The sequence below is a fragment of the Neomonachus schauinslandi genome, chromosome 9, assembly GCF_002201575.2.
Source record: "Neomonachus schauinslandi chromosome 9, ASM220157v2, whole genome shotgun sequence".
NCBI classification, from domain to species: Eukaryota; Metazoa; Chordata; class Mammalia; order Carnivora; family Phocidae; genus Neomonachus; species Neomonachus schauinslandi.
In genome coordinates, this window is record NC_058411.1 from 27,940,832 (window position 1) to 27,962,555 (window position 21,724).

General features: G+C 39.1%; 1 protein-coding gene across 2 annotated transcripts in view; it reads right to left on the reverse strand.

Moving 5' to 3' along the window:
• PSEN1 (presenilin 1) overlaps window positions 1-21,724 on the reverse strand; it is a 70,675-nt gene that overhangs the window by 11,670 nt on the left and 37,281 nt on the right. For both annotated transcript variants that reach the window (XM_021679769.1, XM_021679766.1), the window contains exons 6-9: window positions 14,986-15,053; window positions 13,971-14,191; window positions 9,550-9,648; window positions 2,937-3,023 (exon numbers count right to left, since the gene is read on the reverse strand). In XM_021679769.1, the coding sequence (XP_021535444.1) occupies window positions 2,937-3,023; window positions 9,550-9,648; window positions 13,971-14,191; window positions 14,986-15,053 (475 nt within the window). The remainder of the gene's footprint in view (window positions 1-2,936; window positions 3,024-9,549; window positions 9,649-13,970; window positions 14,192-14,985; window positions 15,054-21,724) is intronic.

A 21,724-nucleotide genomic window follows, 5' to 3' on the forward strand; every position in this document is an offset into this window, starting at 1 on the left:
TAAATCATGATCAAGCCGAGCCAAGCATGGTAATCTCATTCCTCTTCCCAATGAAAGCTCTAAGGGTGGGGCTGATACTAGCCAATGTGTGGTGAGGCAAAGTCTGCTCTGAATTTGGGGGAAATTTTTCTCACTCTTTGAGACTCAAGGACGAAACAAACAGCCCCTTTCTAACCCTGGATGATGTCTCATCTGGATATAATGCCTGGGACTACAGTTGTCATCTTCTGACCACGAGAAGCAGCGGGCTGAGGACCAAACCCATATCTAAGAATGAGAGAACAGGAAGATGGAAAGAACCTGGGCCCTTGATGACATCAATGGATCATAAAACTGACCAACTCTACAAATGCCTGCACCTCAGGACTTCTGGTCACATGAGAGAACATAATCTTCTTTGTTTAAAGCAACTGAGTTGGGTTTTCTGATCTCGGCAGCTGAAAGCCTAACTGATGACACTCACCTGTGGCTTTAGTGACTAAGATAAAAAGTAGACCATTATTGTGGGGTGGGGTAGGAAAGGGGGGGTGAATTTTTTTATGGGTCAGTCATTTTGTTATAATGACTATCAATCAGACTGAAAATTGTGAGCACAACATGATAGTCTTGAGAAACGTCCATACATCAAAGATAATTAGAATACGTAAGTGAAGTTGATAACTTTTTTTCTCCTTGTTATATTTAATAAAAGTAAAACATGTTCACAGAGGTGGATTTACCATGAAGATACACTTCAGGCCTCTCACTTACATGGAATTCTTCAGGGAGGCCACAGCAATTCTGTATTTGTAACTTGTATTCTTTTTCTTAACCAAGTCCTCAACAAATCCTGAATCTTCCATGGTTTGGAGTTTACAAAATCATATAAGCCTAAGATTTATAAATAAAAACAGCAGTCCCTGCTCTGACCCATACCTCCTCACTCCTACCTGTGAACCTTTCAAGCCACCCCTTTTGGAACCCTGTGTCTTTCTGTTCCAATCTAACTTCTAGGTCTTTTAACACAGAGTTTTTTAGCTAGTGGGTAGCACCTCCCTTCCAGGGGGTTTTGGAAATATTTAGGATGGAGGGCTTTCTGCCTACTGCAATACCTCGAAGCCACTATTAGCATTTAGTGAGTGAGGGGCCAGATGTGCTAAAAAACCTGCAACGAGGGGAAGCCCCACACAATGAAGAACTGCCCACCCAAAATATCACAGCACTCCCACTGAGGAACTCTGTAAGTTCACCTAGCTCCTTCTAATTTCAAGGCTCTTTCCCGTTGTTTCCTCTTCTGGAAAGTTCTACTTGTCAGCTGGTTGTCACCTATTATCACTTTCTCAGGGAAGCCTTCCTGACTTTCCAGAATAAATGATATTCCTCTACTATAAACTTTCATAGCAACCATACTTCTCCTTTGTAGTGCTTATCACAACTGTATGAATTATTTATGGAATTATTTATTGAACATTTGTGTCTATCCAAATAGGTTATAAGCTCCAAAGGGACAGGATATCTTGTTCAGTGCTACATTCCCAGTGCCTAGTAAAATACCAGGCGCACAGTTAGGCGCTCAATCAGTATTTGTCAAGGGGCGCCTGGGTGGCTCAGACGGTTAAGCATCTGCTTTCGGCTCAGTTCATGGATCTCCAGGTCCTGGGATCAAGCCCCACGTTGGGCTCCCTACTCATTGGAGAGTCTGCTTCTCCCTCTCCCTCTGCCTTCCCTCCTGCTCATGGTTTTTTTTCTCTCTCTCTGTATCTCTGTCTCAAATGAATAAATAAAAATTTTAAAAATATTTGTCAAAAGAATAAAATCTTTTTCACCAGACTCATATATATATACTCATAGACAACTCATCTTTTAATTGTCTTTAGCTTAACACAGATCAACACAATAGCCAGACTTATAGCAATTGTTTCCAATATATTTCCTTCTTCTCCACCAGGTCTCCTACTGGTTCTGCTGCCTTGCTCACTGCAGAATTTCCAGTTAAAAGTGTGCTCTTTGCTGTTACCCCAAATTCTAACTCACCAGATTTCATGGCTCTTTAAACCTAAACTTTCCTTTTCCCGATAGACAGTAACCCAATTAAGGCCCTTTTTTCTTCTCTCACCAATCTTTGCCTATTTCTCAGCTTCCTCTAAGGTTAGCTCTTTGTTTTCTTTTAAAGTTTCCTTTCTTCTTGGGGCACCTGGGTGGCTCAGTCCTTAAGCGTCTGCCTTCGGCTCGGGTCATGGTCCCAGGGTCCTGGGATCAAGCCCCACATCGGGCTCCCCGCTCAGCAGGAAGCCTGCTTCTCCCTCTCCTACTCCCCATGCTTGTGTTCCCTCTCTCGCTGTGTCTCTCTCTGTCAAATAAATAAATAAAATCTTTTAAAAAATAAAGTTTCCTTTCTTTTGACTATTTTTAGTGTGCCATTATTCCAATTCTAACAACTCCTAACTTGTTCGCCTTAACATCTTCTGTGTATCCACAAGAGGGCTTTCAATCTCCCAGCCTGGATCATCAGTTTTATCCTCCTCCAGAAAGTCATGTCCACCTGGAATATTTTATCTTCTTGGCATAAACATGATCGCATCTCAAGTCAAATTATATTTAAGTTACGCTGGCCATATCAGACAAGAGGCTCTCATTTTTACACGTTTGGAGAGCAAGATTATTTTTTATTTTTTAAATCACAGCCTCAACTTGAACCTTTCCATACTTGTATTAATGGTATTTAATGGCAGAAATTCTTTACTTAGGTCTCTTGGCTGTATGGTTGGGTTTAGAGCACCTGAATTTCTTAAATATTTATCTGTATTTACTGGCTATTACCACAGCTTCCAGGAGATTCTCAGGAGTCCATGACCAAAGACAGAGGTTAAAATCACTGCTTCATAGCTCACTGTTAGCCAATATAACAGGACAATGACCCGGAAAAACCAGGAAATTACCAAATAAAAGACACCTACTTTGTGCATTATAATTGGAGTTTTTGGATACCTTCCTTTGGGCTTCTGGATCTCCTTCTGCCATATTCACCAGCCACACCATTGTTGCTATTGAGAAAGACAAAAATCCAGGTAAGAACTTGAAACACAGAAAGTACATGAATAGAGAACAGGCCATTATCTTTCTACAGAAATCACCAATCTTCTTAATGTTGCCTTAAGAATCCTTAACAATCAGAAGTAAATGCATATTTAAAACCACAAAAGACTTTCTTTGATTTTGGCAGATTAAAGAAAAAATTCTTTTTTTTTTTTATACGTTTTATTTATTTATTTGACAGAGACATAGTCAGAGAGGAACACAAGCAGGGGGAGCGGGAGAGGGAGAAGCAGGCTCCCCACCAAGCAGGGAGCCCGATGCGGGGCTCAATCCCAGGACCCTGGGATCACGACCGGAGCGGAAGGGAGACGCTTAACTGAGCCACCTAGGCGCCCCTAAAGAAAAAATTCTAAAACTGAGCATTTACTCTAGCTTTTAAACTACAGCTGCTATTGTAAAACCATAAATTTCATCATTTCCAGTCCCTGAAAAGTAACCATAGGGAAAACTGTTCAGGCCAGCAAGACCCTACTGAAAAAAACAGCTGGACTAGTTGAATATCCTAAAATAATGTGAAATCACTGATGAAAAACACTGATGAAAATTACTTATTGGAACTAAATTAGAGAACAAACTGGGACTCTCTAAAGTATCACATAATCATTATGATTCTAAGGATGCCTGACCTCTGGGATATTCAATAATGCTAAACTGTGATATACAAGGAATAAAAAAAGGTTAAAAGCAATAAACATAAAGGGGATAGTCAACTGGCCTATTCTATGTCCCTTCCACAAAAATACATATATAATCCATATAGATCTAAATATATAACACATACATCTCTGTCACATTTTAAAGGACAACATGCATACATTAAAATGGTGCTTCTCATATACTGCAGGTGGGATGAAAAATGGAATAGCCCCTATATAGCCCCTTATTGAAGGGGAATTTGGTAACATCTAACAAAACTACACATGCCATTACTCAGCCATAAAAAAGAATGAAGTTGGGGCACCTGGGTGGCTCAGTCTGTTAAGCATCCAACTCTTGATTTCGGCTCAGGGTATGATCTCGGGGTTGTGGGATCCAGCCCCACGTTGGGCTCCGCACTCAGCGCAGTCTGCTTGTCCCTCCCTCCCACCCCACCCCACCCCACCCCCTCCCGCTGCTAGCTCATTCTCTTTCTAGCTCTAAAATAAGTAAAATCTTGGGCGCCTGGGTGGCTCAGTTGGTTAAGCGACTGCCTTCTGCTCAGGTCATGATCCCAGAGTCCTGGGATCGAGTCCCACATCGGGTTCCCGGCTCAGCAGGGAGCCTGCTTCTCCCTCTGACCCTCTCCTCTCTCATGCTGTTTCTCTCTCGCTCACTCTCCAATAAATAAATAAATAAAATCTTTAAAAAAAATAAATAAATAAAATAAGTAAAATCTTAAAAAAAAAATGAAATCTTGCCATTTGCAACATGGATGGACCTAGATGTTTATGCTATTATGCTAAAACAAATGAATAAATAAGACAAAACAGAAGCAAACTCATAAATACAGAGAAGAAACGTGGTTGCCAGAGTGGAGGGGGGATGGGCAAAATAGGTGAAGGGGATTAAGAGCTACAAACTTCCAGTTGTAAAATAAGTCATGGATGTAAAGTACAGCAAGGGAAGGAATATAGTCAATAATATTATAATAACTTTGTAAGGTAACAGATGGTAACTATGCTTACCATGGTACACATTTCATAACATATGTAAATAACAAATCACTATGCTGTATGTGTGAAACTACTGTAAGACTGTATGTCAACTATACTGATTAACAAAAAACTACCTGTGCACTAACTCTTTGACCCAGGAATACCACTTCTGGGAATTTATACCGAAAATACACCAACAATAATACAAAAATACATATAAACAGGGAGCCTGCTTCTCCCTCTCCCTCTGCCCCCCACTCATTCTCTTTCTCGCGCTCAAATAAATTAAACTTTAAAAAATAAATAAAAAAATAAAAAACACAAAGTACAATTAAAACTCTACAAGTGGAAAAAGGTATAAAGAAAAATATAAAAGTTACCTCTGTCTTTAAATCCCACTTCCCAGGGGTAAACACTATTAGCCTTTTGTCAGTTTTTTAAATGTACCATCGGGATTGTATATACACATACATCCAAATCCAAATATAGCTCCCTTCTTCCCATAGGATATTGCATTATTGCTTAAATCTTGCTTTCTTCTGCTTTTTTAAAAGATTTTATTCATTTATTTGAGAGAGAGAGAGCACACAAGCAGAGGTGGGGAGGGGCAGAGGGAGAGGGAGAAGCAGACTCCCCAATGAGCAGGAAACCCGACACAGGGCTTGATCCCAGGACCGTGAGATCACGACCTAAGCCAAAGGCAGATGCTTAACCAACTGAGCCACCTAGTCATCCCTAAATCTTGCTTTCTGTATTTAGTATATAATCTTTAACATTAAAAAAACAATTGGACATATACAGAGCTACCTCATTCTTTCTAATGGCTGTATAATTATCTATTGTATGAATGTACCATAATTATTTGAAAGTGTTCCCTTTGGATACTTAAGTTACTTCCACCCAGCATTCACTATCAACATTTGGCAGGACATTCTGTATGCACAAATATAAAATACATAGTCGATTTTAATTTCCAGGAATAACACATAAGAAGCTCACACCCAAATGTTGATTAAGAGGGAAATGTTGATGTTCAAAACTTCACCTGCTCTTTTCTGCCAAAAAACACAGGAAGCACACGATAATAAATTTATATTGGAAAAAGAGCAAAACAAAGATCCTCGCATTCCAGACAATGAGTTTTCTAACATTTGACCAGACTTCTCCACATACAAGCACAGTCCTCATCTCTCCACTTCCCCCAAATGATATCACACTGAGTTCACAAGAAAGATGAAGGTCAACTACAACGTGCTCCCAACTTTACCTCTCTTTCACTATGTCTCACTACCTTCTGGCTTTTCTCTCTTCCTTTTCCTTCCTTCCAAGTCTTTCCCTGTTCTCTTCTAATTCCTCTTCCTGAACTCTCAGAGCAATTTCTACCTGCTTTGTTGATAACCTTGCTCCATTAATCATTCCTTCTGGCTGGTCTCTTCAAAGGCTTTCTCCACTTGGCTCCTTCCCCTCAACCTTAGAAACATAATTACATCTTCTATCTCCTGGAAACACCTTTCCTCAGGCCTGCTGTCCCCTCAGGTCACCATTGCTCTGCCTGTGGACAGGAATCTCTGTAGTAGGTGATGTTTACTGTACCTCTCCTCCCTCACCACCCATTCTCTGGCCACACCGTAACTTCTACCGCCAGCAACAGCAAAACACGGACACACTGCCCTCCCTTTGGAGCACTGCTTCTGGCCCTACCACTCTACTGAAATTGTTCTCTTAAATGTCACTGAAGATGTCCCAAGGCATCAAATTCTATATGGTTTACTTAGTCCTCATCTTTGGCTTCTTTTAGAGCATTTGATGTTCCTTCCTTCTGGAAACTCTGTTTTTCCAATAACCCAATAGAAAAATGGGCCAAAAAAAAAAAAGTCTACAAGGATATATCAAACTGGTAACAGGGGTAACTGCTTGGTAAGGTATTAAGATTAGGGATGACAGTTTTTTTTTGTTTTGTTTTATTTTATTTAACAAAGAGAGAGACACAGCGAGAGAGGCAACACAGCAGGGGGAGTGGGAGAGGGAGAGGGAGAAGCAGACTCCCGCTGAGCAGGGAGCCCGATGTGGGGCTCGATCCCAGGACCCTGAGATCATGACCTGAGCCAAAGGCAGACGCTTAACGACTGAGCCACCCAGGCACTCCTAGGGATGCCAGTTATAGTGAAATTCAGCTTTATCTACAATATTTAATTTTTTCCAGCATAATATATTAATGTATTACTTGTGCAATTGAAAATTTTGAAAATATGGAAAAGAATATTATACCCAGTCACAAAACAAGAAATGTAAGTATATAGCTAAGAAAAACATGAAAAAAAAGTCCAAATAATCACTAATAGTTATTAGTTAATAAGCCAAGATCAAAATAAAACAAGAGGTTATTTTTTGCCTCTTAGTTTCACACAGACGTAATAATGAAGGTATAAGGAAACTGGTACCTCACACTACTAAAGGAAATATAAACGGGTATAGCCTTTTTAGGAGGCAATTTGGATCCATCAAAATTTAAAAGCATACACGCTTTGACTTAGCAATTCCATTTTTAAAATTGTATCATACAAAAAATTTCACAAAGATGGATGATCTCTACAAGCACTCTTTGTGACAGAAAAGAAATGGAAATGATCTAAAGGTCTATCAACCAGGACACCCTTCTCTGAGTATCTATATAGAGAATACTATGCAGCCACTTCCCATGCTGACATGGAAAACATGTCCTGATACTGTTAAGTGAAAAATCCTGACTATCCCAATTTTCTTCTCTTCCCTTTACTGTTGTTTCTCTTCATTTTCTCATTCTCTAAACACAGGAGTTGACAAAGTTCTCTCCTTGACATCCTCTTCTCATCCACTTTTGTTGAACCACTCATCCACTTCCGAAGTCTCAACCACCTCTGCTACGCTTTCAATTCCGCACCTCTAATCAACCATTCCCCAAGCACTAGTACTTCACTTCTAAACTTATGCTGGGAATTTCTACCTGGTTCACAGGTCCCACCAACTAAGTAAGCTATGGGCTACAGACAAACTAAACGTTCCTCAAACAAGAAAAACACCTCTTCTTCATCACCTTTCCTCCAGGCTTAAAACTTGTCTCATCAGTTGCTAAGAACTACTGATTCTACCTCTAAAACCTCTCGTCAATCAGTCCTCTTCCTGGATCTGCCATTAACAATACCACAGTTCAGACCCTCATTATTTCTCACCTAGATTGTGACCGTATCTGCTTCGTTATCAGCCATCACCTCGGTTCTCACCACCCACAATTCAGCTTGCACAATGCTGCAAGCCTATGGGGCCACAGCTCTGGTCACATTACTCTTGTGCTCAGGAACCTTTGATTTCCCAGTGATCACTGAATAGCATACAGATATCTAAACCAGCCACTCAAAGCTATCCCTGATCTTGCCCTAATCTGCCTTTCCAAACTCTTCCCCCTTGAACTCTCTCCCATTTTTACTCCATGTTCTAGTCAATCTAAACACCTGAAATTTGATAAAGATACTCCACACTTACGTCTCAAAGCCATTCTTTGACAAGCCCACTTATGGAATCAACTCTCCCATCTGTGTTTGCCGAAAGCCCACCATCCTTAAAAGGTTCAATCCAAATGCTATCTCAGCCACAAAGCCTTCCTTGATTCCCCAGCCAGGTTTCCCTTCTTCTGAACTCTCTTTACACTTCAATTGTGCCTCCTCTGAATCTGGTAACAATGCCGAATGTTGCTTATTTATACATTTGTCTTATCTCACCTCTAAACTATAAGCAAAGGAGCTCTGAGTAAGGCAAAGTATCTTAAACATCTTTATGTCTCCCACAGTGTTCTGTGGCAGCAGGTCAATGCCCAAATGCACATGTACTGAATGATTAGGAAGAATGGGATCCCAAAATAATAAAAAAGGGGCACATTGTGAAGGAACAGTACAATTTTTTCAGTAAGCTAGGGCAAGATTCCTCTGTAGTAAGTGCTCGATAACTCTTGGGCACCTGGGTGGCTCAGTTGGTTAAGCGTCTGCCTTCGGCTCAGGTCATGACCCCAGGGTCCTGGGTTCGAGCCCCCCATCAGGCTCCCTGCTCAGCGGGAAGCCTGCTTCTCCCTCTCCTGCTCCCCCTACTTGTGTTCTCTCTTTCTCGGAAATAAATAAAAATCTTAAAAAAAAAAAAAAGTGCTCGATAACTCTAGTAAGATTTTATTTATTTTTTAAGATTTTATTTATTTATTTATTTATTTGAGAGAGAGCACATGAGAGGGGAGAGGGTCAGAAGGAGAAGCAGGCTCCTTGCTGAGCAGGGAGCCCGATGCGGGACTCGATCCAGGGACTCCAGGATCATAACCTGAGCCGAAGGCAGTCGCTTAACCAACTGAGCCACCCAGGCGCCCCAAGATTTTATTTTTTTTAAATATTTTATTTATTTGTCAGAGAGAGTGAGCACGTGCACAAGCAGGGGGAGCGGCAGGCAGAGGGAGAAGCAGGCTCCCTGCTGAGCAAGGAGCCTGATGTGGGGCTCCATCCCAGGACTCTGGGATCATGACCTGAGCTGAAGGCAGGTGCTCAACCGACTGAGACACCCAGGCATCCCAGACTAACAAGATTTTAAATGAGAGTAATGGCTCCCCACCTCTAAATATTTCTTCTATTTCTACACCTACTGAAAACTCTCTTGAACCAGTGTCAGGTGGAAGACAACAGTTTGCAAGGAAACAGGAATGTGTAGAAGTTGTCTTAATGTTATGCATTTAAGATGAGAAAAAGTATCGTAATAATGACCATAATTACATGTGTTTGAGTTCCTATAAATTCTGAGTACGAATTTCACATCATTCCAAAATACTTACAGGAGTAAATAAGAGCTGGAAAGAGAGTTTCATTTCTCTCCTGAGCTGTTTCAACCAGCATACGAAGTGGGCCTTTTGGACACAAAACAGCCACTAAATCTAGAAAGAGGAAAAAAAAAAATCTGGAAAAATGTATTGGCTAAACTTACAAATGGGTGTGTTAGGGAGGAATTAACCAAGGGAAAAGGGTTAATGTCCTGTTTACGCATGAAGATAATGAATATGAAATAAACAGCAGGTAAACAGGTGGGGGAAAAACAACCTAAACAAAATACACAAAACCACACAGATAATCAATGTAAATTTCACTTTGGATTTGCCTATTTGGTTAGTTTACAGTGTATCATCACAGAGTTCCAGGAATAAGTCTTCCCAGTTTGAAGGAAAGAGGCAGAGATAATGACAAGACAGAACTATTCTAGAGCTATTGTCAATTTCCAATAAGCAGAAACAAAGACAAGCCATTTCTGAACAAATCATATCTACGAGCCACAGACAGAAGCTTTACAATGAGAGGAATTTAATAGAGGGGATGACTGAATTTTTCAACATATGAAGAGCAGTGTAACAGAGACTCATTCCCTTTCCTTTTTAAAAATAGTGTATGTACTACTTAGGGATACTTGAATTAAAGGATAGTAAATTCAAACAAAACAAAATAAATCTTTGCATGAAAACCTTTTAGTATTTCTTTTGTACTTCTGTCAAAAGCACTTCACACTGTCAGGTCTTAGAAAGCATGTGGTGCTGAAAAGTGGGTTATTTTTTCACAAAAACAGCAACTCAGAACAGAAGCAATTTGCCTATATTCTTGATTCTACCACAATCTCTTTCCATCAACTACAATTTTTCTGACATTTTCTGTGCCATAAAAATTCAGATTATAGAAGTACAGAAAATTTCAAACATTTAAAAATATTAAAACAGGTGTAGCTAAATTTGTGAAGGAAGACTTCACAGCTTGTGTAGACATCACCATCATTCAGATGCATTTAAGTAAAAAAAACCCCTCACACCTGCAAGTGGTCATGTCTCCTTGAATACTGCATTGACTACCACTAATAAAACACACACAAAGAATTCTCTGCTCTCACTGCTTCCACTTTGATTTGTTTTGGATGAGAAAAGGGAGATTTGCTGCACTCTGAAATAAGGAGATTTTCAACCTGTTTGAAGCTGCATGTCCTATAACTATCTGCTGCCCCTAATAGAAGTGTTAAATGTTAAACTCCCTTATTTTTAGAGCAATTAAAGTGAATTTTGTTTAAAAAATTTTAGAACCTGTGGGACAAATTAAAAAATCTTCTGACGTTGTAAAAAGGGACTTGAGAAACACTACTCTAAGTAGTGGATACAAGTCTCTTAAAGGAACTCAAAGGTCTGGAGAAATAATCATTTGTATCATATGGAAGAAAGAGTGTTGATGGGAGAAATAGTGTAATGTAGTAGAAAGAATACTAGACTTGGGATTCAGATTCTAGACCAAACAGTGTTAAGCTTGGGCAAATACTTCACCTCTCTAAACTTCAGGTCTGTTAGGTGCAGTAAAACAGGAATTACTGCCTTGATTACTTTACAGGATTATGTATTTTAAAAAATAACAGCTAACATTTATTGATACTGTTCTAAGTGTGTTATATGTATTTTTTCATTTAATCTTCATAATAACTAAGACTTAAGGGTTGATTATTGTGCTAGTCACATAGCCAATAAATGACAGGAGAGGAGCCTGGATTTGAACCAGATATGGCTGCCTCCAGAACTGGCACTCTGTTGTTTTTGAACATATAAAAATAGAACCAGACTCTTTTAAAATTCACCTCTGATGTGTGACTGATGATAGAAATATGCCATGTTCCATTTAATTAAATTTTAAGTTGCTTGAGTATGTCACAATGGAGCTCTGTGAGGTCTGTAGCCCGAGGCTGGTAGGGACGGTGAAAGTCCCACTGAAACTCTTGTTCAAGAGCCCAGCATTGTATACCTTTACAGGTGAGATCGGCACTATTAACAATGTCTGGAAGTCCACAATGGATAAGGTGAGGCCTGTACTGTGGCTTTAATATGTAGAGACATGTGTAACCTTGATACATATTTTGAGTATCTGTGAAGCCAGAGATTCTTGTAGTCATTTTCCTCAAAGAGAAAAACCTTGGATAAGTAATTGTTGTTGCTATCATTGGTGGAGCCAGATGACTAAACCATGGCAATGGCCCAAGAGTCTGTAAAAATGCACAGATGGAGCCAACTGTTGACTAGGATAAGGTGACTGGCTAAAGTTCATCTAATTTTGCTGACCCCTGGATCCCACTTTTCGATCAAGGATGTCCGGATTAGGTAATGAAAAGAAGGGGCTCTTCAGTAAGCTTCATCACATATAATTTTGATGCTGTTCATAAGGTGTACAAACTCCCACTGCTGTTCACTGGTTCCCCAGGTAGCCACAGGTCCAAGAGAGGGGTGAGCTCCTCTAGCACCTTGTCAACAAGCAAGGGACTGAGGACAGAAGAGGCCACCTCTCTTATAGGTGTGATACTCCAGAAGGCCCAGACTTAGCTGTATCCTGTAGGTAACATTAGCAAGGGGGCCCTGGTAGCTGGCCTGAGCTTGTAGAACGCTGTCTCCATAACCCACAGAAGGATGTGGAGCTTCACGGCTTCGGGGCCTGTGAGAACCTGTTTCCAGGAGAGCTCAGTATGCACTCTCCAACTGCCTCTCTAAGGGTGTACAGCATGGGACTGAGGAGGGCAGTTTCTCAAACCAGAATCCATGGGCAACTTCTGATCATCATGGGTGGTCCAGAGATTTCAGGTGTGAGAGGTTGCTATAGCTTCTACAGTGAATGATTTTCTGGAGGGGACTTTAAGAGAAGTGACTGTCCTCTTACAATCTGGACAGATTCTAGAGCCCTTTATTGTAGGGGGCCCCAATTCAAGATGGGCCAATTTGTAACAGTATGAACAGACTTAAGTAAAATTTGTAAATGAGGAATATGCTGCCTCCAGATCCCAAAAAGCCCTAAAATATACTGGGCTTGTTTTAACATTGTGGGTGTAGGGAGGCTCTGTTGCTATTTCTTGACAGTGTCAGAGATATAGAAGCCTTACTAAATAATTTTCAGGAATTCAACTGGGGTGGCAAAGCCTTGTACTATGTACAGGCAAATGCCCACCCCTTTTTTTGAGCTCCTGTGTGACTATTTGTATGTCTTCAATGAATACGTCAAACGAATCTCTTCAGAGGATAATATCATCGATGTGATGTTCTATCTGTGCTGCTGGAGAAAGCTGGATGTGGTTAAGATCTAGTCAACAAAAATTGTATGCAAAGGTAGGGCTGTGGAAGAATTCCACCAGCAGCCAGGTAACGATACAGTGTGTCCCTCTGAAGGCGAAGGCAAACTGCAGCTGTTGAAAAAGGCACTGAACAGAAGAACATATTAGTAAAACCTCTGACTGCAAAGTATTTACCAGTTGCTCATTGGGTGGGGGCCAGAGTATACACGGGGACTCTGCAAACCATCAAGTGCTGTATCACCTAAGGTCTTTATGAAAGACACAGAGAGTACATGACTATAGTTCTAGGACTGCTTGCTCAAATATGAGAACAGAACCAATTTCATTCTATTTCCATGGACTTTTTCCTCATCAAGTGGGGATGATGAGGATTCCTACTACAGGTCACCTGACATTTTAATAAGCATTTGAATAGGGATAAAATTATTATATAGAGACCACATACTGACCTCTGAAAGTGGCTCTCTTCCTGGCTTTCATGCAGGGTGACAGCCGGAGAGCACACACCTATACAGCTGCTTTTGTCATTCATGGCAAGGATACACTGTGACTGTTTGGAACCCATGTGACACTCGTTGTTAATGAATTTGAATCTCACACTGCCCAAGTAAGTTTTATTTTTAAAAGAATAATTCTACCCAAGTTGCCTTATAAAAAGTAGGTGTCCTAATTTTGATTTAAAAACTAATTGAGCATTTTATGTGTGTGAAGCACTCTGCTAGTGCTTTTCAACATAGGTTCTGAACTCTTACAACTCTGAGAAGTACCGTGCCCATTTTCCAAATGAGGAAACTGAAGCTCAAAGAGTCAGGCTTTTTCTTAGCGTCACAAAGACTGTTGGTGTTGGAGACAGGATTTAAATCTAAGTCTTCTGAACAGAAGTCTATGCATCCTTCCACTAATCCATCACTGGCTTAAACTGGGGGACAGTAAGACATTTTTAAAGAACTGAACCTCAAAAAAATGGAAATCTTTGTTTGAAAAAGACACTATAGCTAATTATTTATTGAAGAGCTATGAGGTATAACTGTTATCACTTTCCTAAGTCAAGATAACTGGAAAAGGAAGGGAAACACACCAGTGAGGTACTTCTGTGATGAACAAAATGTCAGTCTTGAGTTTTACCATATACTGAAATCACAGCCAAGATGAGCCACGCTGTCCATTCTGGAAGGTACTTGATAAATACTAGGGCCATGAGGGCACTGATCATAATGAGATATGCCTGCTGGAGTCGCAGAGGCCCTTTCCAGTGAATGGCAATCATTCCCACCACACCAAAATTCCAGATTAGGAGTGCAACAGTAATGTAGTCCATGGCAACATTGTAGGTTTTAAACACTTCCCTGAAAAAAATTAAACAGAGATCTAAAATTATGTACAGTAATTTTCATCAAAACATTGTTTAGAAATATGGTTCCCTCAAATTAGATATTCATATCCTACCTTCATATTTTTCCCATATCTTATATCAAACTGTGCTATTTAACAGTTTTCTTTAAATTCACTTTTTCTCTCAAGTTGAGCTTACTTTAACAGAAAACTCTGTATCATTCATATAACTGGGAAACCAGTATCATAGGTCATAGCTGTAAAAGTAAATACAAAAACTAAAAAAAGGCCACATATCACTTAAAATGCCACAATGGATGGAGTGCCTGGGTGGCTCAACTGGTTAAGCCTCTACCTTTGGCTCAGGTCATGATTCCGGTCCTGGGATCAAGTCCCATGTCCAGCTCCCTGCTTGGCAGGAAGTCTACTTCTGCCTCTGTCCCTCCCCACCCCCTCACGTGTACAGGCTCTCTCTCAGATGAATGAATAAAATCTTAAAAAAAAAAAAAAAAGCCACAATGGAAAGAAACCCTAGTTTAAAATATCTGAAATTAGAAAAATTAAACATCCACAATAAATTTTATAGCTAGGACATATGATGTTATTTTCATAAAATGAAATTTAGTGCAGCCATGAAAAAAAAATATATTTTATAATACTAACTAGTCTTAAACATACCAAGTACAAACTACATATGGAAACAATCATAATTTAAGAGTATTTCATCAACAAAGTACATGGCTTTAAGTGACAGTTATATAGCTCAGAGTTAATTTCTGAAAAACAGAACAAATATTTTACCACTTACCCCAAGTAAATGAATGAGAAAAAAAACAGCAACAACAGAGATGAAATAATAAGCCAGGCATGAATGACCTAGAAAAGAAAGCATTTCAATATAATTAACAGATCCCATACCCTAAAGAAAGGCAAATTTCTTACTTCAAAAATAATATATTATTTCTGTATATGTTATTCTTTTCAAATGGCAGAACTCAAACTGACTTCAGGATCAGTGCATACTTATATTGGAACTCTTTGGTACTGAACTACTCAGAATAGAAAATAGAAAATTCAGCAAGACATATATAGACCTTTGTTCCTTTAGAAATATGTGAAATTTTTAAAATAATGCATTCTAAAATAAATTCTCAAAAGAGCCAACAGTCAACATTTAAAGAAGCAATATTTTCAATGGAAAAATTTGTGGTATTTCTGAAATAAACAGAAATAAATTGAATAGAAACTAAGATAGTCCATTAAGTGACTTATGTATATATACAAGTGTATTTTAAAATAGGCCTTAAGTTACACAGCCGTTTGATAAAATAATATTCAGAATCTAAAGTTTCAGTAAGCATTGTAATGCTTTCTGTTTATTTTACATGGTTCATTAATAAGTAGTAATACTACAAATTCTTTGGAACACTTATAAGTCAGTCCATCCTTATTATGCAGAATTCATACAACACTATGTAAATATTAGTCACTATTACTCATGTATAGCTTATGAATATGAGAGAATCAGATTTGACTTTTGTAATCTGTTAGACAAGATGAACATTTTAAATGGTAATTTTACGTAATAGGTGTATTTGGGAAAATACTATACAACTCAGGGAGCCTGGGGTTTTTAAGAACAGAATGGAGAAGCACAAAAATCTGTCAAGTAATTTCCAAAACTGAAATTATTTTGAGGTGGATACACCCATTATATGCTTTAATCTTTCAATGAAGTTTACTATTCCAAATATCTTTTTTTTAAGATTTTATTTATTTAAGATTTTATTTATTTATTTTACTTTTGACAGAGAGAGAGAGCATAAGCAGGGGGAGTGGCAGAGGGAGAGAGAGAAGCAAACTCCCCACTGAGTGGGGAGCCCAATGCAGGGCTCGATCCCAGGACCCCAGGATCATGACCTGAACCAAAGGTAGACGCTTAACTGACTGAGCCATCCAGGCACCCCCTAAACATCATCTCTTAACTGGAATATTATTTTGTCTTCATTAAAAAAAAAAAATCTCCCACACCCACCTCCCAGATCCAGTTGTTCCAATAATCAGGCTCTAAGCTATCAAAATCTAGTTATGATTAAAATATATGTTAATCTTCTCTTGTTTTGTTCTGATCACCCAAGGTGATCTGTAATTATTAATACCTTTGAAAGAAAAGATTTCTTAAAAATTCTTGCTGCCTCTTTTTCTTTAAAACAACTTCATAAGATGGTACAATTTGGGAAAAGGTTAAAAGAATGCCTTTACATGGAAGTTGGTATTCTTTGGACATTCGAATATTCTAAATTGACTATATGAATACAACAAACTTAATTTCTGGTGTTCTTCCACAAAAATAAATAATAATTTATTATAAAAATGTTCAAGGGGCACCTGGGTGGCTCAGTTGGTTAAACGTCTGCCTTTGGCTCAGGTCATGATCTCAGGGTTCTGGGATCGAGTTCTGCGCCTCCCTCTTCCTCTGCCCCTCCTCCCCACTCGTGCTCTCTCGTTCTCTCAAATAAAAAAATAAAATCTTTAAACAAAAATTTTTTTCAAACACACAGCAAAGTTTAAAGAATTTTACAGCTACCATTCACATTTTGCTGTACTTGCTTTGTAGCATTTCTATACATCTCTCCATCCTTTTTATTTTTAATATATATCAAAGTAAATTAAAGACACCTGTACATTTCCCTCTCAAAATATTCAACTTTAGCAAAATATTCTAAAGGGAGCCCTTACTCTATTTTATCTGCAGAAAATCCAATAAAGCTTAAACAGAAAGGAACCTCCCCGCGGGCATCCCACCCCATCATGCTCATAAGACTCAGCTTCAGAGATAATCCAAGTTACAAAACTAAAAAGTATATAAAATATTACAAAACAGAAAAGCTTTACAAAGTGGAAGGTGTCCACTGGTATTCCGTATTAAGCTCCGACTTAAAATGCCAGAGTAAGGGGTGCCTGGGTGGCTCAGTTGTTAAGCGTCTGTCTTTGGCTCAGGTCACGATCCCAGGGTCCTGGGATGGAGGCCGATGCAAGCCCTGCATCGGGCTCCCTTCTCCATGGGAAGCCTGCTTCTCCCTCTCCCACTCCCCCTGCTTGTGTTCCCTCTCTTGCTGTCTCTCTCTCAGTCAAAAAAATAAAAATCTTAAAAAAAAAAGCCAGAGTAAATACTGAATACTAGAAATTCTCATCTTTCTTGAGAAATGCTCTTTACCTTGTTTTTCTCAGTGAGGGAACATGGGGATGGTGTTTATTTTAAGAAAGCACTGTTCTAAATACAAAAATAACACGTATGTGTAACACTGAGAAGATATAGAAACACTAAAGGAAGAAAACGATTCCCACTGACCAGGGACAACCAAAGTTATTATTAACATGTTTTTTCAGGCATGTTTTCTGTCTGCATGTATAAAGGCCTTTTAACAACATTATAATCAAGTAATATAGTTTAGCATTCTGCTTTTTAAAACATTTTTTTAGGGCGCCTGGGTGGCTCAGATGGTTAAGCGTCTGCCTTCGGCTCAGGTCATGATCCCAGGGTCCTGGGATCGAGTCCCACATCGGGCTCCCGGCTCAGCGGGGAGCCTGCTTCTCCCTCTGACCCTCTCCCCTCTCATGCTGTTTCTCTCTCGCTCGTTCTCTAAAAAATAAATAAAATCTTTAAAAAAAAAAACAAAAAAAAACAAAAAAAAAACAAAACATTTTTTTATTACAGACACATTCTCATGCCACCAAATACTTTTTGAAAATATGGTTTTTAAATGAGTAAATTATAATATTTTACATATATGGATGAACCCACAATTTCACCTTTTCTTATTTATTTAGCCTTTTTTTTCTTATTTATTTAACCTTTTCTTATTCCATATTTCTTATGGAACTTATGGTTTTCCACTTTATTCCAATTATAATTTATGCTAGGATAAAAGTCCTAGCATGCAAATATTTTTCTGCATTCATGAAAGCAAAATTATGGAATCAAAGTGTACAGACTTTTTCTAATTACTGACTATTGATATATATTGGCTTAGTGACTTCACAAAAAAAAGACTGTATTAATCTTCACCAAGTCAATAGGTGAAATACGTTAATTTAATATGTTTCTGTTTCTACCACTGAGGAAACATATATACACATCTCTCTGTCTCTGCCTCTCTCCTGGCCATCTATATTTCCTTTGTAATTCCTCTGGCTTGGGTTTTTAAAAATTTATTAGGCTGTTCATAATTTTCTTTTTTTTTTTTTTAAGATTTTATTTTTTTAAAGTAATCTCTACACCCAACGTGGGGCTCAAACTTACAACCCTGAGATCAAGAGCTGCATGCTCTAATGTTCTATAACATTCATGTTCATAATTTTCTGAATGATTTGTAAGTGCTCTTCATATTGTAAAGATATTAAATGCCCTCTGTCTGTAATAATGGTTTTTGGTCACTGATGTTATGATTTTCTGAATTATTACCTGAATTCAAAGCCTCTTCTGATGATAACTAAATAGCACTTCCCTTTTTCTAGAACATCAGATGGTAAAACAGGCTTTTTTCTCATCTTGCAAAATCCCTAGTTCAGCTTTCCTGTGCTAAAGGCTCTGAAAGAAAAGAGCCCTGCTTCAGTACAGAACCCTGCAAGCATCTCCTCTAAACCTCGAACTGTCCAGGCCAGAAATCACATGGCTTTAGTAAGTTATACAGTTTCATTTCTAACCATGATATGAATAATTAACTGCCTTTTCAGTTTCTACCTTCTTCAAGTTTGTTTGGTCTTTTAGCTTCTTGTGCTTCTCACAGGCATTGCACAACCAACCACTGACATAACAAATCCTCCAGGTTTATTTCCAAACAGGTCCTGGCAAGTTTCTGAATATCTGACTCAAAAGCTCCTTTTAGTTTAGACTAGGAATCAAAGTAAACAACTTGTTCCTATAGAATTGGCTGTGCCTGCTAAGACTTGAACTTAACATTAAAAAACAAAACAACATGAATGAATAAATGTGGAAATGTGGCTGAAAATAAACCCTTTTTAGACTGTCTAAAATGAGATGTAACTAAAAGATGCACAAAACTGGCCAAAATATGTCAAGACAGGTTTGAGGTGCCATGGAGTGAAAGCACATCTACCCTGTCTCCCCTGCCGAATGCAACCGTAAAAGCTGGATAGAATGCATGCAGCCGCGAGGTGAGGACTGACAAGTGGACAGAGTCAGGTGGGCTGCGGAATTAGAAGTGAGATTATTACATTTTCTCCTCCAGTACTACCCTCCTCCATCAGAACTCAATGCAACCCCGAACGGGCATTAGCAAGATAGCGAGAGCTCTAGGAAAAGCCTAGTTCTGGATAAGCAACAGGAAAGAGGTCTCCTAACACCAAAAGAGAATGCAAAAATCTCACTTTTTGGCTTTTTCCTTTCACCATTCTCTCACACCCAGCTATCAAACAATCCTGTGGGGGTGGTATTAAGGGTACCAGGAGCCTAAAATTCAGACGGAGGGGAGGAGCTCTAGTTCTCAGAAAGTGGGGCAGATGGCACTTGCTTTATTTCTCTCTCTGTCCTACCACTTCTTGTCCCTGTCGTTTGTAAAATAAATCAGCTTTCTGGCTGGAGGAATGGAACAGGGACGTCCAAAAGAACCAAAAAGTACCAGGGAGATCACAAAAAGGAAGCTCAAGAAAGCAAGCTTTTAAAACTGGTATGAACTTATGGGCCCATCCTGAAGGTGTGCAGGTGCGGATATGACCCTAAACAGGATACAGACTCCCCATAAAATGTGAAGAATGAAAGTAGCATATAATCCAGATAAGAGTCACAAAGTGAGGGGCGCCTGGGTGGCTCAGTTAGTTAAGCATCTGCCTTTGGTTCAGGTCATAATCCCAGGGTCCTGGGATCGAGGCCCACATCGGGCTCCCTGCCCAGTGGGTAGTCCGCTTCTCTGCCCCTTTCCCCCCTTGTATACACATTCTCTTTCAAATAAATAAATATTAAAAAGAAAAGAGTCACAAAGGAAGTCCAATAAAGCAGAGAAACTAGCATGTAAACACGTATATACAGAAAAGGTAACTGTCATGAGGATATTTAAACAGGGGGAGGAGAATACTTTGCAGCACGGGTTTATATCATTTGCTCTTTGGTTTTCTGAGTATTGATGACTACACTACCTCCCATCATCATAGACACCTTTGTCTTCAATCTTTTCCACTTTTTTCTCATCTTGCAAAATCCCTAGTTCAGCTTTCCTGTGCTAAAGGCTCTGAAAGAAAAGAGCCCTGCTTCAGTACAGAACCCTGCAAGCATCTCCTCTAAACCTCGAACTGTCCAGGCCAGAAATCACATGGCTTTAATAAGTTATACAGTTTCATTTCTAACTTGCTAATGTCAGACTGCAGATGCTCATCACTTGGGTTAACACTTCCACACACTCCAATGTTCAACAAGCAAGGTTAAATTGTGCATAATTTTAAAGTTTGTGAACACTGGAATGGTATTTTATCTTTAATGGAAAGCAAAGCTCCATGTTTCATGCTCACCTTATAGCACCTGTATTTATACAGAGTAATTAACCAAATGCAAATTAAGGCATTTTGTTTCGCCTATAAAAATTAGCACACGGGGCGCCTGGGTGGCTCAGTCGTTAAGCGTCTGCCTTTGGCTCAGGTCATGATCCCAGGGTCCCGGGCTCGAGCCCCACATCGGGCTCCCTGCTCAGCGGGAAGCCTGCTTCTCCCTCTCCCACTCCCCCTGCTTGTGTTCCCTCTCTCGCTGTCTCTCTCTCTGTCAAATAAATAAATAAAATCTTAAAAAAAAAAAAATTAGCACAGAATTTTAAAAATTCAGTGCTGGTAAAGGTAAGGTAAGACAGTCTCATTCACAACAAGTGTTAAGTACAAACTGATACTACCATTTTGAAAAAAGGAATTTTGCACACCATGATAATTTAAAATATGTAGATGGGGCACCTGGGTGGCTCAGTCAGTTAAGTGTCTGCCTTTGGCTCAGGTCATGATCCCAGGGTCCTGGGATTAAGCCCCATGGCAGGGTCCCTGCTTAGCGGGGAGTCTGGCTTTTCCCTCTCCCTCTGCCCCTCCCCACCACTCGTGCTCTCTCTCTCGCTCTCTTGCACTCTCTCTCAAATAAATAAAATAAAATTGAAAAAGATGTAGATAATTTGCCCCATAAATTCTGTGTCGAGGGTTTTACCCTAAGGAAATAATCTGAAAAATTGAAAAAGTTCCATAAAGGTATTCATTGCTTTTTAGAATAGTAAAAAAATGGAAAATGACTTAAATGTCCAACATCAGGGAAATCAGGGTAAGTAAATTATAATACACGCATTGAGTCAAATGTTACATAGCCTTTAGACATATTTTCTGAGAATTTAAATATGGAAAAATGCTTATGTCAAAGTAAAAGTTAGGAAAAGACACATTTATTATACATTTTATTTTAACCATGTTAAACATATAGAGAAATAAATACTAGAAGGAAATAGAGTAGACTTCAACATTTGGAAAGACTTCAACATTTATTTCTTTTATTTGAGAAAGACCCT